General features: G+C 42.7%; 1 protein-coding gene across 8 annotated transcripts in view; it reads right to left on the bottom strand.

Moving 5' to 3' along the window:
• Positions 1-837: 837 nt before the first annotated feature.
• Positions 838-25434, bottom strand: part of DIDO1 (death inducer-obliterator 1) — a 624211-nt gene continuing 599614 nt past the window's right edge. For all 8 annotated transcript variants that reach the window (XM_069650767.1, XM_069650768.1, XM_069650766.1 and 5 more), the window contains one exon: positions 838-6124. In XM_069650767.1, coding sequence (XP_069506868.1) covers positions 2475-6124 — 3650 coding nt within the window. In that variant the 3' untranslated portion in view covers positions 838-2474. The remainder of the gene's footprint in view (positions 6125-25434) is intronic.

Here is a 25434-nt window from a genome sequence, read left to right as displayed (position 1 = left end):
GCCCGGCCTGAGCTTTTTTTTTTTTTTAATAGGCATTAAGTTGCATGTCCTGTGCTCGTCGATAATAGTAAAGGCAACATTTAAATGGAATACTTTTCAAGTGGCCTCACCGGTATCAAAGTTGAGAACTCAAACTGTCAAAAAGGTTGAGACGCATGTTTGATAGCACCTGGTCCCCAGCAGACTCACCAAAAAAAAAAAAACTCCCTCCAAATGCATCAATTCACCAGAATTGCCTTTCCACTGTGACAAAATCAGTGGCACTAACAATCTGATGAGTGCATCGAAAGGAAAGAGCATGGTGTGTAGTTATTAAACGATCCAACAGCCATGTCAAAGCCGAACTTTCATTTTATAATAAATGCTGTAACATCAAGCTATTTATAAAACGGAAATTAAAAAAGATTTGAACGGCAAAAACATTTATGCACACGCCACTTAATTTACAAGGCTGTGAAAGGTAAAACAAAAGTCTCAAACGTTTACCAAAACACTAAGGCACACCTTTCTTTAAATTCACATAGGGATCACAATAGAATATGAATGTCCTTTCTAGAACACAGGCGAACAGCCCACAACAGACAAGAGCAACATGCCTGTTTCTACCTCCCTTATACTCCAAAGACTGTCACTCTGGTTATTTTTATCTTAAAACTTTGTTGTGAGACCAGAAGAAAAGGATTCGCTTCATCATCCGATATTTGTACCTTAAATGCAGATTTGGAAAGGCATCAAAGTAGAATCGAAAAAGTAATACGTACGAGGCAATATTACAGGTTCATATTTTGGATATGGCTGCTGTGAACCTCCATTTTAAGAAAAATAAGCCACACCGCATCTCTGTAGATATTTATTCTACATGTAATAGCAAAACTGACGTTGTCACACCTCAATGTACAGTGAGGAATATTTTCAATAAAATACACATTTACAGACTCTTGCCGGGTAGATCTAACATTCAATTGATTGTTGCATACTTAACATCTTGTTTTAAAGAAACATTTCAGTTTGCAGAAGTCTGTATTGTAAGTCCCCATTTCGTACTAGTAAGCCACTTATTTCTATGTAATCTAATAACACCTCAACTTGAAATCTAGTGAACTGGTGTGATGTGGCAAGATCAAGTGCAATTCTAGCTAAAAAAGTAAAGTGGTGCTTAATAATGTAATGTAATACAAATAACGAATTCCTCATACTCCACCTGTTACTGACAATAACAGTAGTCATTTTGTATGTGCTCTGATTGCTAGTATTGTTTCTGTGTTAATGTACAAATGCAGCGCCTTACTTCTTATTTGTGGGGCCACAGTCTTTCTGCGTGTACTGAAAGGGCACTCTGCACCAAACAAACCAAATTACCCATTGCCCAGAAATAAGCGAATCAAAAAACCACTACAGCTAATTTGGACTATGTCACACATAAAATGCCCAACATAAGTCTGAAAACCATTTTTGTCAAATGTAAACCCGTAAATACCTGTATGATTATATTGTTTAATGAACTTCTCTTGTATAATGCCCTTGAAATGCATTCAATACACGTAAAAATCTTGTATTTATAGCTGCCAGAGCGTACATATTTTCAAACCATGTTAGTTATTGTTTATGCCTGTTAAACAGAGCACTTGTACCTTGCAACAGATCATGGAGAATGTATTCGGTTTGTTATTGAAGGTTTTCCTTAAGCAGAACATGGCAGAATTGGTTTTCTTGAGTCACAAATACGGTCCTTTTTCAGGGATCAGTCGAATCACCGATCCACTCAAACATTTGAAGCCAATTACACTGCTGCTACTCAATAGATTAAAGTTGTCCGATGACACTTCCGTTTCAAAACTGTAAACGTTAAAGCTGCAACAAAATTCTTCCTCCATAACTCCAGATGTAGCCACGGCCAAGAACTATACAAACTGAACACACAGACATTCGACTATACAGTATATATTTAGATTTTCTGAACAACCATTTTATTTACACAAATATTTACATGACATTTAAATGTATGGCTTTTAAGGTACACGCTGAATTTCCCATATAAAATTACAATACATTTACAAGTTATTTGAAAACATAACTTTTATAACCTTAAAAAAGCAATATGCTCTTTCATAGACATTTTCCATTTCTGTAATAATTTAAATGGAGTTAAGTTAGAAGCAACACTGTACAAAAACAAAGATGAAGGGATGGTTGTTTTCTCTATAAGGAAAAGTGTTTCTCAGAATGTGCAAACGTATCGAGATCCCTCCGGTCTGAAAATGTCCACCTGCAACACATTCAAGTTCTGTGAATAGCAGGGGCAATCTCGCATTAAAGTGCCTTTTGGTAGAAAAAATATGATGTAAACATATGTACAGAATACTCCAAATTAGGTCCTTGCAAATATAATATTCTTCAACATATTGTCATATGTTTGCTTTTTGTGTGCAAAGGTCCATCTAGTTTATTGGGGTGCAAATGCTTGTAACAGATGGTCACGTTTGATGAATTAAAGAAGAAGCCTGTGTTTCTATTTGCTTCAGAGGTTCCTTTTGTTCTTCAAGCTTAAAGTCTCTGCTGCTCTCTTTACTAGTACTTCGGTCCTTATGATCCTTTCCCCGGAATCTGTCCCTTTCTCTGTCAGAGTCTCTACTCCATTCTCTTTCCCCATCTCGATCCCTCTCTTTTTCCCTATCACGATCTCTTTCTCTCGTTCTGTCCCAATCCCGATCGCGGATACGATCCCGATTATGATCCCTAAACCGGTCCCTTTCTTCTCTCTCAAGTTCTCTGTTACGATCTCTATCTTTACTTCTAGATCTCTCTCTGTCTCGTCTTTTGTTAGAATCCCTTTCCCGATCTCTATGCCTTGGCCGATCCCTGCTGCGTTCCATATCTTTGTTCTTGTCCAGATCTCTATCTTTGCTCTTATCCCACTCACGATTTGGATCACGATGCCTATCCCAGTCTCTATTTCTCTCCCCCTCACGATATCTCTCCCCATCTCGAGGTCTCTCCCCATCTCGAGGTCTCTCCCCATCTCGAGGTCTCTCCCCATCCCTTTCCCTATTCCAATGTCTGCTATTACCTCGGCTCCAAGATCCTCTGGGACCTCTACCACCTCTTCTTTCAAATCTTCTATTCTGTCTATCAGGATGCACTTGTGGCTGATCTATAACATTGTCTTTGTTGTATCCTTCTCTCTCTCTTTGCCTACCGTCGAAAGATTGAAATCGTTGATCATGTTCTTTGCCTTCTCTGAACTCATTTGGTGACCTCTGTCCTGGTTCAATGTTAGGATGTGAATCAGATGTGGAACCCTGCTGCCAGGACTCATTGTTTTGCTGTGGAGAGTAATTTGGGAGTTCAAGAAGAGGCCTAGGAGAAGATTTTACACTTTGTGGAGACTGTTCTTGATGAGTGAACCGAGAAGATGGGGTATTTTGTGGAGATGGCTCTTTATAATTAAAACGTGATGGGGGAGGTTCATGCGGTTCTGAAAAGCGACTTACTCTAGGCCCCTTTCGGCCCATAAACATACGTTTAGAGTCACCCCTCTGATCTGTAAAAGAAGTTTGTATATTTCTCTGATCTTCAAACTGGTTTGATGAAGGGCCTCTTTGTTCAGATATGCGACTTGAAATTGGGTCACTTTTTTCTGGAAATTCATTTGGATTAGGACCTCTTGTGTCAGTGAAAGAATTTGGGGCTGGCCCTCTCATTCCTGCAAACTGATGGTGCATGTGATTTCCCCTGTGTGCTATGTAGTGTGATGGAGGGGGTCTTGTTGGTCCATCAAATGGGAAAGGTGGTGGTAATGTATTTCCCATAAATTGTGAGGCACCCAATCCTCTTGGGCCCTCAAACTGCGAAGAAACTTTGTTCTTTTGCTCAGAATGTGGTTCTTGCAATTCCAAGTGTGGACCACTATGTTCTTCCATTTGGGAAGGAGACGCTACTTTTTCATCACGCTGATGGGAAACGGAAGACCCTCTGTCTCCATAACATGACACCTGGCCATACTGTCCTGAAAATAACATCGGTGCAGCACCTTTTTGTCCCCCAGATTGGTCCAATGATGGTCTGTGCTGCTCATGGTCTGATGGACTACTTTCTGAAAACGATTGTGGTGCTGGTCCCCTATATCCTGGAATGTTAAATGGAACACCAAACATTGGTAATGGGGGGTTCAGTCCTGTGAAGGTTTGTCGTGGAGGTACCTCTTTTTGCACCACATAAGTATACGGAGGAATCATTCTCGTCTCTTGAAATTGTTGGGGTGGAGATTCTCTTTTTCCATCAGCCTGTAGAGACAGACTGTTAGTTTTGTCCACAAACTGGGTAGATGAGGAGTTTCTCTTCTCTTCCTTATGGGCAGTACCCAGTTTTTGCTCCACCCCAAAACGATCACATGACTTGTCAAGTGGCATCACTGTATTTGTACATTGAACACTTGTTTTTTCTTGCAAAGTAACATCTTTTGAATCTTTCTGCAACGGTGGATTATGGGAATCTGAAGAGGTATGTTCTTTAGGGGATAGAGATGGAAGTTTAGGCTGAAAAGTTTGCAGAGCAGTAACTGGCAACCCTGCCTGACCTTCAGATTTTGAGACTGGCATTTCTTCAAGCACAGCAGGACTCTTTAGCTGGGGAATCGAGTTTTCTGATTTTTCGCTGACTCGCACTACAATATCTTTTTCAGAAGAAGACACCTCTTTACCAGGGACAAGTTTATAATCATCACTCTGCATAGACTGGATAGTTGTGCTGAAGTCTTTTTTGGACTCACTCAAAGATGGCATGTCTTCTTTGAACTCTTTAGTGACTAAAGGTTTCTCTGTTGCAGGGGATTCAGACTTTCTCTCGCGGGATACCTGATAATTTGAGCTTTCATTAGCCTCCCTTAACAGCCTAGAAGCTGCCTGCCAAAAAGTCAAAGTATGTGTTGAATCAGATTTCTGAGTAGTCACAGGCAACAGATCAGATCTTAAAGCTTCATCTGTCCTTAATTCACTTTGTTCCTCTTGCTGAAATAATTCTGTTTTTGTCAAAGATGGCTTTGGAGGCGGGGACATCAGAGCATCAGAAACAGAGAAGTGAGCCATGGAGACCCCCACAGCAGCTCTTTGCTGTCTAAGAGCTTCTTCTTGGGCTTCCAGTTGCCGTTTTTGTTCTTCTATTTGTTTATTCAGCTCTTCCAACATTTTCTGCTGCTCCACTAAGGATGATGCAGCAGTTATTGCTGATAAATACTCTCCAGGAACTTCCACATTACTTTTTACAACTTCAGATTGTATTCTATTAGGAAAATCATCAACTATAACCTTTGCTTCTTCAAAGATAGTTTCATCCTCCGGATCATAGGCCTCATCCAATCGTTGCAATGTTTCACAAGGTAGCACAGACTTCCGAGTGCTTTCAGTGTCAGTAGTCACATCCATGGCAATATCTTTTTCAGGATCATATTCTTCTTCAGGGTCATACGGCCTATCATCTCCCAGGTCCTCCAAAGCTGTCTTTTTTGAAGTCTGTTCAAACTGCCTTACAATTGGATCAATCATAGGGCCAGGTCTCATTTTGTCATCAGCAGGAGTTTGTGGAGTTACTGAACTAGAACTCTCAGACTCAAAAGGTTTTTTTTTTCCAAAAAGCGTCTTCAGAATGTGCTCAAGAGGTGTGGAGGATTTAGTTGTAGATGTGGCTGTAGAACTTGTTGCAGTTGATTCTGTTGCAAATGAAGTTTGAATTGATGGAGCAGTTGTAGTAACGTTAACAGGAGCAGTAGCGACCGGGATAGGGGCAGGTTCATTTTTAAACGTTGGTAAAGATGAGAACAGTTTAGGTGCAGATACAGTTAGTGGTTCTGGTGGTGGTGGAGGTGGAGGAGGAGGAGGGGGCGATTTTGGTGATCTAGGTGGCGTTGCAACAATGGCAGGCTCTTTGGAAAATGGTTGGTATTTCAGAATTTTCTTTTCATGCTGGGAAGAGATGGAGACTTTAGAATAAATTATATCTGCCTCTTCCTGAATTTGAAATTTGCTTCGCTTTTCCTCTGTCTTTTCAGACTCTAGGATTGTCGCAGGTCGTTTGCCTTTCTGACAGATCACCAATCCCAATAGCAAGTTTGGACGTGATGATTCAAGGCCTGCAAGAATAATAATAATAAAAAAGATGTTTAGTTATGCTGAATAGTTTTCTTTTTAATAAGAACTGCACATTCAATATATGTTACACATTCAAACGAAATATTTTAACAAAGCCAGCTTTTTTACGCTAGGTTGAATAATATCATGCATGCATTCTGTACACACCAGAAATATTAATATCAAAACAAGGATTCCAGGTTACCAGGACAACAATTGTCCTGTTGCAGGCTTTTATTAAACAAAATAATGCATACTAGCAGCTGCAGCCTTGACCAACATCAATTGTACACGTTGGTTTAAAACGCTGGAAACAAGGATTTGTAAAAGAAAAGACTGGCATTTTGAAGATGTTCCCAGTGACATGGAGTCCTCTGGTCATCTTACAAAAGCCACTATTCAACATTGCAAGGGCCAGCTAATGGTTTGGCGGGGCCAGTTACTGGTTATCCTTATTGAAGAAAAGGGTATGTGAAGCGTTTCAATACTAGGAGTGCACTTAAGAAACCTAGAATAGCAACTAATCAAAAAAAAAATAAAAAAACGTTGCACCTTGGATGGTAGGTGGTACTTTTCATAATGTATCGCCACTAGACATACATAAGTGCAACATTATACCGATTCAGTGTCCAAAGTAACAACCTTTGAATGTAAAAGTAAACAATGCATATTAAGAAAAATCAAAGGAAAGTACCACAGCCATATTAAAAACCTGCTTAAAAACAAAAAAGAACGCAAGAAAGATTCGCCGAGTCCAAATGTTTCGATTGAGGTGCTACAGCAAAAAGTGACTGTACCCATAAAATGTATGTGCTTTGCTAGATAAAATAACAATGCTATTAGCTACCAAATGCAAAACAAAAATAAAATGAAACCCAAGATGGAGTAGTAATAGGCAACATTTGGTCCTCTGAATGTTTTGGCCTAAAACACTCATGATCGCTCACCATTTACCAAGATGGCTTGGACTGATGGCATTTGTAAATCACACAATCTTGGGGCCAATCTTGCACTGCCTCCGGGCCTACCATGCACTTAGGGGCTGTAACTAACTTCTACAGTCGCCTGCCTCCTTGCACTTAACCATAGCTGTGTGCCCTGGCTGCACTTACTCTGAGCAATTGCTGCCCTGATTGCACCCCCCCCTCCACTTTGCACTGTCGCACTTGTACGATCTGAATGACACAAGGACTAGTAAGGTCGTTTGTCTCAACCTCCCTCCGTCTTTCCTACCATGTCTTGTCGCGCCTTTAACCACCTGTGTACAAGCGTGTTGTAAACGACACACAATCATATATTACAGGTTGCCTCTCCCGAGACCTAGTAGACTTATTAATCTGATTGTAGTGCAAGATTAGAATGAATGGCAAAACATTTAAGGATCACCAGAACTCGGCAGAATTACAAATCATTATGTCCCTGTTCAATATACATTTCCATTCATAAATTTAGCATGTAGCAAGTAAGCAGGTTTTCACATCCCATGTCGTACATTAAGAGATCAAACCAGGATTCATGTTATGGACATTCACTACTGTGTACAGCCCCTGGAACTATCTTAATTGTGCCACCAGCAGGAGCTGCACACAGGTATCAGAGTGGATTCAAGTTAGCTAACATTATGGGGTCCCTTAAAGAATCTCATATAGATCGATCACTTGTCTTGATAAAGCTGGTAATCCACACTACGCCGCCCCACCTACACCCCCTAAATCTCATGAGATGGAAGCGTGGACAAGCCAGTATTTAATTCTTAATCGATTGGTACTCAGAAACACATCCAATAAGGCATTTATTCTGGTTTAAGATTTGATGCATTTTTCACTTAACTCTGCCTGGAGGGGAGGTTATTGTTCACTATCAACATTTACTAGACTGGGATTTATTCCAAATAAGAGTCGTCAGGAACCAATGTGATCTAGATCAAATTGGTGTCTCAAAGTATGAGAGCCTGCATATAGGCTGGGGACCCATGCTCAAAGCACTGCATCAATGGTATAATCTTCAGATTGGTGCCCTGCATGTGGTTGCAGTGCTATAGTGAGCCCCCATATCTCACATCAGTTTGTTTTTTTAACTGTGAAATACTAGGGTGTTCTGAAACACCATTGCAGAACAGACTCATCTACTAATGATGCTTCATCGGTACCAGATCTCCGGCTGAACCACGTGCAAGTTTGCCTGCCACATTTTTAAGCTGTCAAAATGGGATTATAATAAAAATTAAAAAAGGCTCCAAGGAGTCCATCAAATTAGTTTGTTCTTTTTGCTATCAAGATGTAGTAAAGAACACAAATTAGGAATGAGTCCCCCAGGGCAAGGTTGAAATTACCTTTGGGATCCAGTCGACTGACAGCAAGTGGGGTGTAGTTGTGCTGGTGGATGGGAGACCAGGTAAGCCACACCCTTCTGCAGTGTACTGATTGATTCTCTCAATTTAAAGAATCCCCCCCACCAATGCAATATGAAAAAACAAATGGTGTTTCGGAATTGCTCAGATACTAGAAATAGGAAGTTAATGGACAAATCAGGAGCAGCACGTAGAGCAAAGAATTTGACAAAAGGCAATTTTCGATGGTATAGATTTGGATGCCGTTTTTTGGTCAAATTATTTTGTTTGTAAAACAAATAGGGAGGAGTTACTCACATTGCTGACAATGGTACTGCTAGACTCTAATCCCCTTTCCTGGAAGTGGAGGGGACATGAGCATTCTGCATGATAAAAAGGCACCGGTGCACCACTCGTGGGGTCCTTCTTATCACATGTTCCTAGCCCCAACCAGCAGTCCTTTTATTAGGATTACTTGCACAACTAACTTTTGCATGGGGTTGGTGGGAAGGCTGTATGGAAGAAATGGGACATATGGAGTATGCTGAGCAATTGGCTCTTATGCCTGCATCCCTTTTCCTTCACGCATAGGCCATCAACATGCACCTTAATTCTAGGAGAGTATATTTAAATGTAATTAACTCATTGAACAGTAATAGCAAATCATCAAAACCGACTTTCCAAAGTACACATCTGCCCTAAAGATTTAATCCAGAGAGAAGTGTATAGAAAAGGCACGCCACATATCGCATCTCAACGCTTTGCCAAAGTCTGATGGGTTACAGAGGCTGCCTTTGCGTTCACTGAATGAGCATGTAAATCTTTGGAGGCTTTATTTTCTTCAAGGAGTAGGTTACCAGAATCCAGCTCACTATCCAGAAAGCACTCGTCGGACCCAACAGTGGTAATCATGCAGCACCAAGCAATCGGCCCTGCTGGCATCTTGCTTAATGCAGGTCTTGCCTAGGTCAGTAATAAGGTAGGACAACATTGACGGAAAGGAAATGTCCAATTAGCTGACATATTTGCCAGGCACCAGTTACAAAACTGACCACTTCTAATGTACCAGTTTCTTTTTTAGTCCTTTCTGGCAGCCTTTCAAATTTCTAAGATGTCACTCTAGAGGCCTAGATGGCCATAGTTCAGCCGCTAAGGGAGCAGGCAGCTAAGAACATTGAGGGGGCAATAATTCTAGACCCTCAGAGATACAAGGTCCCTTAAAAATTAAAGAATCGTTGGTAGGTCCTGTATCTGTTCGGCCACGGTGGAGCCATTGGGATCATGTGGCAATTCTGGCTGAGTTTCAGCTTGTGAGGGACTTTCACAATGTGAGGGCTAGGATCCATAAATGAAGTTGTCCCTTCGAAGAAGTGTCCCGATGACATTCGGTTTAGCACCAGATGTAGATCCAAAAGTGGGAAGCCCAACTGCAAAATAGGTACACCATAATGTAAGGTTTTCCCTCTTGTTGGGGGTCTGAATGAGCCAGCTCAGTGGATCCAGCTGAACACTTAGCATGCTTGTGAAATGGGTAGCCAGGGTGGAAACAGATGGCTCTTAATCATCCACCTCCCAAGAACGCGAGTGAGTCTGCCCAGTTAAGGCAATCTTGTTCCTCTCTGCTTGGGTGGCAGTCCCATGCTGTTGTGTCAAGACACGCCTACGAACCTTATAAGGGCAGTAGAAAAGGCTTTGAGCTAGGAATATTTCCTTCAGTTCCAAGACATGTATGTACTTGCACTGTTCCAAGGGGTACCTTTGATGAGGTAGTCTGCCATAGTCCACAATCAAATGTCCTGTTTCAGGGCCTAGACTTCCATCAACTGAATCTGTGGAGGGGAGAGGGTGAGAAATTCCAGATTGCGGATGTCAGCTAAACACAACTGTTAATTTCTAATACAAAATATAGGATTTGGAACAACCAGAACCCTCCAATATAATCACCATAACTGAAGAACATGCCTGAGCCCATGGTTCGGAAGGTTTGAAGCTTTGTACAGGAGCAAAAGCCCTACCTTCCGGTGTCCAACAATGATATAATGTTCTGCAAGGTCTTTGTTAGGCTTGTCAATGAAGGTCAGTAAATTTAGAGCGAGCCCAAGGAAAACAGGCACTTGAGACGTTTATGCCATTGGTGAACTCTTGGTTCACTGACTTTGATCAATCGATTGACGAGGTAAGGTTAAATGGGTGTACTTTCTGAAGGGAGGCAGTTACCGGGGAGCCATGACCTTGGCAAATCTAGGCAGTGCTGACCTCAGACAAAATGGTAGAACCCCTGCTTGATCGTAATAGGACGTGGATGCAAACTTGGGAACTTGTAATGCAAGAGACAAATTAAAATATACACATCAGCATTTCTCAAACACGGGGCACAGCCATTGCATGCCACCTGAACAGGACTAACCATTAATTTTCAACTTTCATTAAAGTTTGTCCGGGTGGTGTGTTGGCTATGCATTCGCCTATGAAGTGTCTCATGTACACTTCAGAACTTACTGAATGCTGGAAAAAGTCTACTGCATCACAGGAGACAGTCTTCATGGGATGTCCACTCCGCCTGTCTGAGTCTTTGTTAGACACTTCGCTAGACTACAATTTCCTGATCACACCATTCAAGCTCTCTTCATGGGTTCATACTCCATCTACATTTCTCAGGATGTAGCGTCAGTCCCCCTGGTTTTTACGTCCAGGGCCTCTTCTACCTGGCCTGGTCCTCATACTTCATTCCATCAAGGGATTCCTCTGAAGACTTTCCAAATCAGTGGCATCCGCAGCACACCACTCTGCTACTCTCCAGTTACCACAAAGACTTTTGAACTCTCGCATGAGCCTTGCACTCTCCAATACAAGTCCATCCGCTCATCTCCGACTCCTTTGTTCTTGACTGCTACTCCTATCCAGCTGACACCCAAATTAATAATGCCTTGGACATGGAGTCCTGGCCATCTTTGGTAATTGTCTGGCAATTATTATGGAATAGATTTACAACACATAATTGCAACTGAAAGCCAGGACGACAGAAATCATAATTTTTGGCTGCATCTCCCAAGTCTCTTCTCACGGGATACACTCCTGTCTTTCCACCACAATCACAATGATTTACAACCACCCCTCCAACAGCTCAGGTACAATCTGCCAGCTGGGTCCAGGCCAACCAATGTTGGAGCACCTCGTGCTCATAGCACTATTGGTGCCTTCTCTACTCCAGACTTGTGGAGATACTGTTTCTAGATCTCCTCTTCAGCTCTCCACAGCTTCTCTGCTGCATCGCTTCACCTTTCCCATACTGCGTTTGGCTTTCCACCAAATGGTGTGTAATTCCATTCCATGACATGTGCTTGCTGCTCTCCTTGGCCCACTGCCACTTGGCTCCTCAATCCCAAGCATTCTTAGTCTGACCTTAGTCTCATGATTTAGAAAGGTGAACACTCGGGCACCATGTTGGCATTCGTTGACATTTATCTTGGGAGCAGCTTAGTCAGAGAGGGTGTTCTTCGTTACCCTGGTTTATCAAAGACAACTAGCCGTGGTGTCTGCTTCCACCAGGGGTTGCAAACAACAAACAAGCTCACTTCTTTATGGATGTATGACACAGAGTTCTGTAGTTGTAATGCCATTGGGAGGCTCTTAGCAAAAGTAAAAGGGTAATACAGTACAAAAAGAAGTCTAGGATCATACAGTGGCCTGCTTGTTTGTCCTTCACCATGACAAAAGAGTCAAAGCCATCTTGGCCCCAAGGCAAAGGTGGGGTGACCATTATTGCTATGAAACTTGTTCAGTGGACATGTGGGCTCCAAGGTTTTGATGCAGCAGGTGCAAAATGCCCCAAATGCCACTGTAAGCACCATACAGAGAGTGCAGAAGCGATCAGGGGTCTGCACGAATTTGCCTCCAATTTTAAAATCAGGAGAGTGACACTCAGTGAGGCGCACACTCCACTCAATATATGTCACTCTTCAATATTACCGGTTTATATTTTTTGAAGACCAAAATGCACATATCCAAAAGAATTTGTGGCATTGCATTTCCTCATCCACTACCCTAAGAATCAAAATAGCAACTGTACACTTTTTCGATGAAATATTTTCTGATCATATTTATAATCATTCCAATTGAGCCAAATTATCTTCAAATTTTACTTGTGGCTAAAGTATAAACTGTATCTTCTTTTTTCTCATTTATGACTGTTGATATTTGAAAGGTTGATTTTATTAACCATATAAATTAATTTAAAAAAATATATATAGGCTGGGGTTTAGAGGTCAGCCTCCCTTGCCATTGAATAATCTTCCCCCTCCAGCAAAGGTTTAAACCCTAATTTGATGCTTTTAAGAAAAGTCTAAAAACCTAACCTGTATGCTAGGTCCATAGGCAATTAGGTATGCTTCCAGTACAGGCACTTTAATCTGTAGAAAAGAACCTTCTTCCCATACAGATTATGTTTGCCTTTCTCTCCTTATCTTGTCTGTAGATAAGTGAAGGCCATCAAACCTGGACATCTGAAATCAGTTTGCTGCTTTTCAGCCAGGCTCCTCTGCATGGGTCTACACCCAAACACATACCGTCAGCTGTGCTAACATAGCCTTCTGTGGATTCTAGCATGTGGATAGCCTCCTGCTTGGCATCATAAAATGGACTTTTTTCAAAGGAAGGTCCTTTGAAGTGTCTGATATGGCCTCGCACAGCATAAAATTGCAATTAAAAAAAATCACGCTGCTACAGGAGAATGGCACAGTTCACATACCTTCTTCCCATATCCTGGGATTTCTGCTCAGTTTTGTAGGTAGAGTGGAAGAGGAGGTTGTGTTGGAAGAGCAAACTCATAGCGGGGAAAAAGACTGCTGATGCTAGAGTTGCCGAATGTGCCAAGAGTTCAATCAGAAACAATTATTCTTCCACAGTAGTCTGGAATATAACATCCAATCTCTTGATGATCTCGACCATGAAATGGTGGCGGCCTCCTTTATGAGGTCTGGCTCGAGCAGAACACACGTGTTTCCCCATTTCCAAGAGAACTGCTGCTAGCACACCATTCTCCACAAGTTCAAAGCCCCCCCCCCCAAATACACATTCATGAAATTCCTTGACCAACCTCAGCAAGTGGTCATCCACCTGATCATCCCCCGATCCTAAGGAACAGTAAGAGGTGCACTAGGCTCTTGAAAAGAGATAGGAACCATCTGTTGAGGAGGTAGCCTAGGAGGTTGTAGATTCAGGAAGCATGTAGAGCTCAGAGTATGGCATAAAGGGATCATCAATGTCACAGGGTTGAGGAACCAACCAACACAATCTTTTTGGAAGCCTGGTCACCATGTACTCAAAGAGCAGGGACACTCCATTCAGGATGAGACATCTTTGTGGTTTCATGTCAAGGGTGGATTTCACAGGCCCGATGATGGGATTGTGGCCTTACTCTTGGCAAAAGAGGGTTTAATAATACACAATACAATCCCGATTGATCCGTGCAATACTGCATGGTGCTCTGAAACATTCGCCATCTGCAAATCACAGAGGAGAGAAGGTCAAGTCTTTGAGAGCTCACATGTCTGGACAAAAGATGTGACAGTCAGTGTTGGAGCAGCAATTATTGGTTGCTCTGAAGTATAGTGCATGGACGTGGCCAACAGGGGGGGACCGTTGCTGTGCAAGCAGAAACACAGGATAGAAAAGCATCAGAATGCTTAAGTCATGCTTGCATATATGTTTTTTCAAGATGCTGCGGAAGATGGCCTGCGTGTATACAGAGGCTGGCCTGGAGACCTGCCAGACACCTCGGCTCAAGGTGACTGGAGGAGTCAAAGAATCCTTTCCAGTCCGATGAGTCGCAGGGTAGGAGTCACCATTCAGGGGGTCGGTGGAAAAACCCTGCCAAACGTCATAACTTGGAATGAACTGCCGGTATTGAAAGTGCATTACAGAACACAGAATTAAATCAAACATTCTTCCCTTAATACTGCAGGCACAAAGCATGCATGCCAGACTCTACAAAGGCCTTTTTGTAGAAGCACAGCTTCTATAGCCCCATATCCCGAGGCACAGACTCAGTGGAGGGCAGAAGAGAAAGAAGAAAAAAAAAAAAGATTTCACAAAAGTCTGACCACTGAATTCAGGCACACAAAAAAGTAGCTCACCTGCTGGACCTGTCCAGTACATATAGATACAAATACTGACGTTAGTGGCCACAAGCATATGTCAGGGAAGATCCTGCAAGGGGTGTGGTCACACGTGCATCAGCAGCGCTCTATCATCTAGCATGAGGATCTGCATCATGTTCCAGGTTCCAACCTCTTTCTGGAGAAGACATTCCCACAAGTAAGGGGGAAAAGGGCAGCGGACAAGTGACTACTTTCAGAATCAGCAACTTCGCCATAACAAAAGCAGATCTTTCTGGCGTAAAGAATACCCTTTCCAAACTCCCAATAACTGTGACTCTGCTTAATGAACCCAAGATAAACTGAAATTATTCTGCCAAGTGAGCAAGTTAGGGACTACACCACCACTTCAGAAGGCGACAACTAAAACCCTTCAGAAAAAAAACGGAATTTAAACAATTCATACAGGAGGAGGGAATACACATTCTTACAAGCCCTCATGCTCAGAACACAAACGAAGAGTACTAGACAACCCCATGACAGGACAAAACATTGACGATGTAAAACATGTTCAAGTCTTGCTGGCTGCCACAACATACCCAGGACTCTAAAATGTGCGAGTGCCTGGAACTCCATGCTTATGCTCGGGACATAGTCCAGGAAACCAAGGGATCAACCCCCCAACCTTCTTATTTGTCACTACATATCCCCTCAATAAGGTCAAGTACTTGAAACACGACTTTAACAGTTCATGAACCTTGGGGCAGACCACTCCAATGCAGTTTGACATCCTTCACAGAAGGGAGACCCTATGGGCCCAGATGTGCTTCCTTTGTTTAAAAATAAAAAATAAAAAGCAAGCCACCACAGCATGATCAGGGCAGTCCTCTACCTGCAGGAAAATCCGACAATCATTTGTTTGTTCTCAGGTGCTCAACCATCTCCATGTTGGCCTCCAATTGAATGATTGGACGTTTGCCTCAGACAGTTGGAATTCAGCATGCTGCACTTGTGTCCTTTGCAAGCTCTTCACGTCACTCTTTATACAGACATTCTCCATTTCCTTTATCTGATGTTGCAGTCTTGCATCCATCATCTCCAGCTTGGACTCAGCTGTCAGTTGTATTAACCACAGTTTTCTTATGCAGGTCTCCATCACTTCCACAAACACAGTTTCTCCTCTGCTCAAGCCTACCATTTCTCAACTGGGCCATGGCTCTGTGTTCAGTTCATCGCCTCCTGTGGCTCAGTTGCCACAGAGGAGGGCATTGTAATTAGCTCCTGTATGTTCATCCTTTCCTCTTCAGCGCACACGGCTCAAATGTGCCTTCTCAGTTGCATAAGGGGAATGGGCTCATGTTGTAGGCCCACTCTCTAGAGCAGTGGTCTTCAAACTGTGGAGCTGGCTACAGGGGAGGGGCACAAGAATCTTCAAAAAGGGAGTACAATGACTGATTTTAAACAGATATGGCATCAAAGGGGCAGTTGCCAGAAACACTTTACTCAAAGGGGTGCTCAACACAGTCTTTAAAAATCAAGGTGGGGGCACAGTATAACAATGTTTGAATACTGAGTTTTAACTTGTGGTGTCCTTGAACACAGTCTCCCCACAACAGCCAGACATTGTTCACTTCAGTGCCTTCCACACTGGCTTGTACTCCTAAACAGGCCTAACTCTACACAACACCATGCCATTCAGCCTGAATGGGGAGACTGCCCCCAAAACGAAAAGATTGCAGCCATCTTCCTGACTTCTCGGCTACAGCCCCGTCCAGAATGATAAAAAAGGAAAATTAATGAAGTTAAAAAGAACACTTAAAACTGATCTATTGGTGGAAGAAAATGTTTTCAGATTTATAGAGAACGTTTTGTAATGAATAGTGTAGAAGAGTGTCATTATGGGGTACTTATTCCAGATTCAAATATTACAAAAACTACAGGTTCCGTTTTCAAACATTCCACATCCAGGGAGTCGTTAATTCCTATAGAAAATGTGCACTAATACACCCTCGATGTTTTTCACATATTGGCCAAGCATCCCTCCCACCCCCAACCACCCGCTCTTAGAAGAAAGTCAACATAATGAGTTTAACACTTAAAGTGCCATGTAGTCAGACATAAAAAAAGACCAACAAGGATAAATGTTCCATGCGTTGTAAGTCCTGACCACATGATAGGAGCCAAGCATTTAGTTAGACATCTGGAATGTGACCTGCCGTAGGGAGTGTGCATTTTTTTCTACGCCCATCTACTCCATGCCATGCATAGAGTGCTTTCTTTTTCCCCACTACACAAGTCACAACAACAGGTCAGAGGGAAGAAGAGGCTTAAATCACTTGTGCCTTCAGATCAGGGGGCTGCACAACCTTGATGACTCGGAACAAATAACATCCTTATTGTTGTCCTGCCCTACCCACCTTTCTCAATCCACTGCCATAGTCCGCAGTATCAGAGAGGAAGTAGAGAAGGGAGCTAGGAGCATACCCTGCAGGTCAACGGCTGCATGAACAGGCCTCTTGTTTGTCCATCTCCAAGGTCCTGCTGTTTAAGCAAGGACGACTGTGGAAAAGGACATAGAGCTCACAGGGAAGCTATGCTCTTGAAGACATGGTCTGACCCCCACCCACCTCCTTCAATCTCACTGTCAAAAGCCAGGGACTGAGGAGTGCACCAACATAGCATTATTCTGCTGGAGTGCACCCATGTCCATGAAAGACGTCTCCGCAGTAGCCTTAGCACCCAAAGTAGCTCCCTTTAACAAATCTAAAACGGTTCCATTGGCAGTAAGTAATGCACTAGAAGACCCCTCTCTCTCCCCCCGCAGAGGTATCTAGACAGGATTGTTGATCAACAGGCTCAGGGCAGTTTATGGTGACGCAGTGTAAAGCATGCTTAGGCACCTAAATGGGAGTGTCAAATAGATTATTTAATCATACTTTTTTGTGGCAATGGGGCCATAGTATATTTCTCCGATTAATAATTTTTGATTATTAATTCCAATTGGAAGTATGACTAGGATGCCCATACAGTATGGAGGAAAGGGGACAGGACAAAGGAGTAAATCTGTGCAAAATATTGTCTCGAGTTAAATAATTATTTTCCTCTAACCCGGTCCTTGTATATGAATTCATATCACACAGAAGGCAAACCAATGGCCATATACTACAAGCAATGGCTGACGGCGTCCGTAGAAACTACTGGTTTGTAGCTTCAAGAGCGTGGCTCCTTAACTTCAACATATCAAGCACCAGAGGAATTCACCTTAAAAAGAAGGCCCCACAGAATAATCTAATGGGGGTATGACAAATCTCTGTTGCATTTCTTGATTACGTGTTCTCATCAGTTACCACACGAGCATCACATTTGCCTGAAGATTTGTGCAGACACGGATGTTAAATCACCTTCACCATTAGGGCCAAAAACAAGCCCATCTCAAACAGTTGCAGTGCCCCTCGGGATTCATTCAGATTTCACAGCAGGTCAACTTTTAATCAAACAAACACATTAAAAAAGGAGGTATACATATACATTATTCTGGCTATGTAAGTTCTGAAGGACTACACTACAACACTTAGAAATCTGAAATTACCTCGTCTACACTCCAGGCCATAAATAAAAAGTAAACTTAAAAATAATTTACTGCAGTGACATTTACAATGCAGTAGCAAAAGTGCATGGATAATTGGAGTATTAAGGCAAAAAGAGAAGTGAAGCCATGTCTTCCAAGCAGTATGGCACAGTGAGGCGTCCAAATGGCACTGGAATAGCAGAGCTGGCACTAGCTATTTACTTCACACTTCTTTTCATATCCGGTTGGCTGAGTCCTTCTCTAATCACATTTTAGAAGCCCATCAACAGGTGGTTGTCCAACATTCCCATTGAGCTTCCTGACCAAGAGTAAGATTTTTCCAATTCAGCAGAAGATGGTTTCTCTGGCATTTCTTTTATGTCCTGCAAATGCCACAGAATGACAACACCGATCTCACAACAATGATTTATACAAACATCCCGACGGCCCCTAGACCCAAGGATACAGAAGTTCTTGTCTATCACTTGCAACAAATAAAGAAATTATAGCGGCACAGATTTAGAAGAATGTAGGTTAAATAAAAGATGGCATAGTGTGTGCTCTAATTGAAAATTAGCCAATTCATATAAAGAAAGGAGAGCAGTGTGGACTCCTGCTGCTCTTGTTGGGACACCCAGAAAGTAATGCAACCTTGTATATGGCTTACAGTGAAATTCAACATAAACAAGAGCTCAATCTAAAGAACTCCACCTACATCTGGTTATTCAAATGGCTGCGATGTTACAAACATGTATAACCAAAGTTATTACCCATTTAATCAGAGGCAGGATTCCACAAATACTAGACCAAATTTTAGGAAGAGCACCACCCCATGCTTTCACAAAGCTTGCATATTTTCAGGGAATTTAAACCTGCATCATTTCTTTATGAGCTCATCTCATTAAAAGAGTAAGCTGTGGCTATTCCAGCCCGTTTCAGAAAAAAGGTTAACAATTGAACAAGTTGCATTAAAAAATCCTCCCCGACTGTTTAGCCTGCGGCAGTGTCTCAAATTAATGCCTACTAACACAATCGAAAACTAACTTGTAGTTTCTTATCAGACCAAACAAATCCGGACGAATTCCCTAGAAAAATGCCAGTACAAATGCCGAAATCCTTGACAAGCTGCTTGAAGCAAATGTGGACATAAGGCACTTTGAGCAAATCTTGTACCAAGAGGGCAGGTCAAGGAGATTGCAGAATGTGTTTTTGGCATTACCATGTGGTACATAGCACCCATGAATACCATGGCGGGTTAAGTGCCAGTACACAGAGACCATGCCAAAACGGATTAATTGGGACTCCAACATCAGACTGGTAAAAAGAAAGGGTTGTTAATTTCTCAAAAAAAGTCCACCTTTGCCGTAGAGTGAATAATATACATGGGGCCTGGTCTTTCAAGGAACATCCATATTTTATATTGCCCATATTCAAGACACAAACACATGGCTGTCAGTCCAGACAGCAAATGTCATGCGCAGCATTACTGCCGGATCCCCTAGTGCTCAATCCCATCATATAATATAACCATGAAAACAGTGGCCATTATCCTTACACCTACAATTTGCGCACACACTCGAAAGGCATGCTTGTTCAACCAAGTTACCATACTTTTTCCACTGTCCAAATCCTTTCAAAACCTATTTCATGGCACCTCACCCAAACCAGCCGATCCTACTCAAGCCACATGGATGGCTAAAGAGAGGGCAAGACATTATCCCCCGAAGAAAAATCCGGCAGGGTTTCCCAACAAGTGGCCTTGGCAAAGTCTTAACAGAAAAGAGCCAAACTAAATTGTAATGCTAGAACTAGAAGGAAAAAAAAAATAATAATAAAAAAAGGAACTGAAACCCACATTCCCAACTCAGGAGTAAATCCGATCATATGAGCACTATCTGGCAGTCAGCTAGAGGACCACCATTCTGATACCAATTCCATAGATACTAATTCATGCCCCACTTCATGTTCCACAAACCAGACCCCTGCCCTAATTCACAAGTCACAAAAACATTGGCCTGCTTATGATCCCATTACATAACCTAAAACCATTCTGGATCAACATATCCACGGCCTATCGCACAACCCCCATTATTAGAAGCTTCTCAAAATACATTTCAACTGCTCCTAATCCCCTACACCCCAAACTTCCCACCAGAACAGTCCATCTCGCTGAATGACACCCACCTATGATCCATTACCCCAATTTCACTTAATTTCCCCTCAACTAACTCTGCAACACCTAGAAATGCAATCTTGTTTGGCAATTAGTCCAAGGTGCAAGTGCAGGGTCCTTGGCAATCCCTGGCACCTATAGTTCCAGAGCTACCTGTACCAAAGCAGTGGATATTCAACTGTTTATAGTCACAACCGAAATGACTCCTAGATTAAGGCAGCAAATTTCCACTCTTGAAATTAGGAGACCTTCTCAGGGATACCTCTAGCTTCAACTGACTTTAATAACGGTCTTTTTTGTAATGCTCTCGTTTTGGATCAGTCCCACCCAATTCCAGTGGAAATTCTGCTGTTCTCTTGCTGAGCAAGTAAGTGCTAACCTCGTGGAGGTTCCATAAAAAGATTCAGGTCGATTGGGGAGCCTCAGCTGTTCTACAGTGCATCCCTTTAAGCCAAACAAATGCACCATACACCGGATCATTGCAAAAGAAAATGAAGAAAACAAGCCAAATAAGAGTAAATGCCTTAACACCCACAACGTGATGCCATCATTGTGCTTTACTACAGTCAAACTGTGCCCAACATTTGAACACAGACAATGGGGCTACAGGACAAAGAATTAGCCTGTTATGCCGCCCTCCCACCCCCTGGGCCCTGCAACGAGAGGAGTTCAGTATTTGTCCAATGCCAGTACACCAAATGTGTATTCTTGGCAATGGATTCTGGGTGAAGCGACAGAGCTTGCGGGGCAGAGGGGAAAGACCAATCAGAGCAGGTAGATGCAGAGAGCCTAGTTTCAACTTTAGGACTGAAAACCGCAGATAGAAGGAAGACCTGATTGACAAAGGGAGTGAGTTCAACACAGAAGGTGCAAGAACAGAGAATGGCGGATCCCCACTTCAAAAAGCAATGTCTGGGAATGGAAAGAGCAGTTAGCAGAAAAGAGGCCCGGAATCTAGGCTGCAGATGGAGCCTTATGTAATTAGAGTCGGGTTTACAACCTGGGCAGGGGGGAGTGGGGGTGGTCATAGTCCGCCCATACAGACAGGATTTCGTAGCTTTAAGACCACCAAGGTGGTGATCTGCACAGTATCAAGCCAGTTAACAAGAACATTATCTTTTGTTTTATGGAAGCCAGTGGAGCTTGAAGATGTAGGGAGAGGAAGAAGTAACAGCACAAGCCACAAATGACTTGAATGGCCAAAAAGGTGCAGGTTACTAAAGAGCACGTCACTAAAGCCTAATTGACTGGAAGTTCTTGAGGGTAGGAAAAAAAAAAGCAGAGCTGAACAATAACCCGAGAAAAGAGGTTAAAGCATTCCAGTGACGCTCTTTGTGAGAGGAGGATCGCTTTGTCAAACAAAGCTTTGTGCATTAGGCAGTGTGCCTGAAATTCAATTGTCCCCTTTTGCAAGGAGAAAGAAATCTAAGACATTGGTTAGGCTCAACTTTGTAGCACCCATTTGGAGTTCAGGAAGTATTCATTTGCTTACAATAAAAGCTTGCACCAACGTGAAAATCAGCAATTTTCCACACCCAACCTCTAGATGGAAGGAGTATAACTAGCGTATGAATAATAGATTCATACCACAAAAAAAAACATCAGTTTTGAAAAAAAAAACATGTTCTAAAAGATCTCTGCAATTGTCTTCTTTCACTTAATCGTGGCTAAATGTTCTTTGTATAGCACCTTTTCCCCCTTCATATTCTTCCATACTATTCAGAATCTCCGCCATGGAAAGATATCGTCTGGACTGAACAGCTGTTCTCCTCATGGTATTAAGGACTAGTTTAAAGCAACAGCTTGTGTTAGTTCTCTAAAGTGAACTTGTTTCCAGTGCAAGAGCACTAAACACTTCTGGAATAACCGTGCCTTATGAAATTCTTTCCTTTTTGTCAAAACAGACTGCTTTGAAGGTTTGCAATTACAAAGAACTCCATGGAATCTAGATATTTTGTAGCTCAGAAGACAGCATTGAATCACTGAAAATTAAGCTCTTTTGAAACCATCACCTAAATCGGATACAATTTCTCCTTTCCCTGGTAATACAAATTGTTAAGACTCACCAATCCCCAATAAATTGGTAACATGCTTTACTTCAGACCAGGTTGAGCGTATCCATGCTTAATGCTTCATGTCCTGTACACATTCTATGACGGGCCATGCTAATGTGATGCAGTGACAACTCAAGCTGGACCTGGGAAAAGTTACTGGCTTGGCTCAAGCTCGACTTTAAAGCAGCTTATCCGACTGAGGGAGGTCTGGCAGAAAATCTAGAATCTTGCCCCACAAACAGATAGACAAACAGCACCGCATGGGTGGGGCCTTGCATACATTAACATAGCAGGGAAAGAATTTCCCATCCCAATGGTACACTATCTCCTTCTTTCAAGGTGAAGACCCCATTATCAGGTATCTCTGCTCTTGTGTAAGGCTACCTCGTGTGTTGCTTGTGCATCTGGCATTCAGTACTCCAAGGATCTTAACTCCAGAAAAGGCAGTTATTTATGCAAGGTCCTCCAAAAAATATTTGATTAAAATGAAAACAAATTAGCTTTAATCCCGTCGTAATACTTCCAAGGAGTCTAGCAGAAAGATGATTGCACAAACCAGTAATTATAGTGTATTCCGTGTAGTGAATTCAGTAGTCCTAAATTGCCCCTTCTCCAGACAAGCGAGACAGCCCTTTCACTCTGTCCATGATAAAGGCATATGTAAAGCAGGGAAAGTTGATGAGCAGACGCTTCATAGTCACGAAATGACTACTGCAGTACAGGAGTACAAGGATGAGTAGTGGCTAAAGCACCTATTCAGCCCTCGCACTTCTACAAAACAATAGCGATCCCAATCATAACAAAAATATTAAGCTGGATGCTATTTGACGCAGCATTCGAAGGATGTTACGTCAAAGCCAACAGGATCAGTTCGACATTCGGACTTCTGATGCTATTGGTTTTAGGAGCTACTCGCAAAGTAGCAGTTCAAAGACTTCCATAGAGGTAGGCTTGTTGTTCAAGTTGAAGAAAGCAACCCAATCCAATGGCGCATTGGCAAACTGGTTAGAGAAGCAGCAGCAACCGTTCGAAGAAGTGCCAAAGGCAGCACCGCAGGTCCGAACGTGGTAGACTATGGTTGGAGGTTCAATGCAATAGAAGGCGGGAGACAAGTTGCTTTGTTTTTACTGCTGAAAGTCCCAATAGAGGGGCTAACGGAAAAGAGGAGTTCTGGTTCTCCTAATCCAGAAGAGGCTTTCTAATACTTCCAGGACTCCTTTCCCTTCAATGAGGTCTGGGTTATCAGTGTAACTGGCAGAGACGCAGGTCTTGCTCCAGCATTAGTTCACTGAAATCTGGAGATGAGTAAGGTGCAGCACTTCCCTGAGCATTGGAAACCTCCTCCCCCACCCCCACTGGTGGGTGGCTTGGCAAGGGCTGCACTCTGAAAAGGTTAACATTAATAATTCTGGAAGTTAAGGAATGAATCATGTGGGGAAGAAACAAAACTATTCTTTATAAAGGAAATAAGCCACAGGGGATTGGTTAAAAGCCATTATGCTTTAAGTGTCCGAATCCTTAAAGTAACAATTAACTTGTGCCTTTTTTTGCATCATACCAAAAAGTGCTTAGCTGTGCAGGAAGGAAAGAAGTCTACAGAAAACAAAGATGGAGGAACAAGTCCTAGCTTGTTCTGTGCAGTCCCTAAACCCACACTCTTTTCTAGGCCCTACACTTCTTAGGCCCTTTCGTGTGCAACCCCACACACCATTGCGAGGCAGGCCATTGCAATAAATGAGTACCAATTTCGGTTGGGAGATATTGTATGTAAATATATGCTCTGTAAAGCACTTTGATTAAGGCGCTATATAAATAACACATTATGGAATTGCCTTGTTGAAGCTATGCTACTAGAAGATCTCCTAGTGAGTCAGTGCGCCAGGCAGAGAGGAGTTACCCAGTTACCCAACCTTCCAGAGCGTTAACAGAGGCAGATATCCTGCCCTTTGTCCTCCATTCATCTGAATGTACACAGACAGGTACCTGGAATACATGCCTCTCATAACTGGTCTGAGCTCAGTGTTGACACTGGTATGCTACACATCAGATGTGGCTTTTAATAATTGTGAACTCTGAGCCACCACACCAAAACTCAGGAAAGTCCTATATTTTCAGATGATCCTGCCACCAGGCTGATCGTTATATCAAAATTACTATGGCGATGGAAGTGAGGCAGACTTGTTGCAAGCTCTGCACTGCAGCAACTTTACTGTCAGAACAGCAGTCAGTCAGGGCACCTGTAACCACAACGTGCTCTGTGTCACAGGACCTCATGAACTGCAGGACAGGATACTGATGCAGCATGGCACAAGTGCACACTATGCTTTTGACCCGGGCTTTAATGAAAGTGGGGTCAGGTTAGCAGGACATCCTTGCCCCTGATGGATTACCCCCATCATTAACTTAATACATTTGAAGAAAAACGCTTCTTTGGCAAGATGGCAACCCTTCACACATCCCCCAGCCTAAAAGGTTAAAAGTATCTACTGATCCCATGGATTGCTTCTACCCAGGTTTGTGTTGGATATCCGGTAGGGATATAGGGCAATGCAACAACTTGTGATTCTCTACCTGCATGGCTATTAGCTACCTCGCCGGTATGTTTGGACTATGAAGTAAAACTCCCAAATCTAGTGTTTTAGCTTGCGCAATGCCCAGCCCACAGCTAAAGCCTCTTTTTCAACTGTGGCCCAGTTGCGCTCCCGCTTGATCAAGCACCTACTAAGATATGCACAAAGTTACTTTAGCACCTCAGAATTTAGCTGTACTAACACTGCCCAATTCCACCAAGTGTCGGCATGATGAATTACTGCCCACAATACAGGATCTTTAGATCTGGGGTCTTGCACAAACCATCTTTCAAGCTCTGGAAGGACGCTTGACAAGCAGAGGTCCAGGTGAGCTCCTTCAGCATCTTCTTGACTATTGCATCACTGAGGGGGAAGTAGGGTAAGGATCTTAACCCCTTTGACGAAAGGCCTGCAGTAACCGGCAAGTCCGAAGAAGATTCTCGGGTAGTTTGATGTAAGTAATGGTACCCTTCACTATCTGGCAGTTTGAGGCCTTCATAGTCAAGCCAGCCAGCTTCTGCAT

The sequence above is a fragment of the Ambystoma mexicanum genome, chromosome 3p (assembly GCF_040938575.1).
Source record: "Ambystoma mexicanum isolate Mex_15411 chromosome 3p, UKY_AmexF1_1, whole genome shotgun sequence".
In the NCBI taxonomy this organism is placed as follows: domain Eukaryota; kingdom Metazoa; phylum Chordata; class Amphibia; order Caudata; family Ambystomatidae; genus Ambystoma; species Ambystoma mexicanum.
Note: the sequence above shows the minus strand (reverse complement) of the source record. Positions and strands in the feature narration are given on the sequence as shown.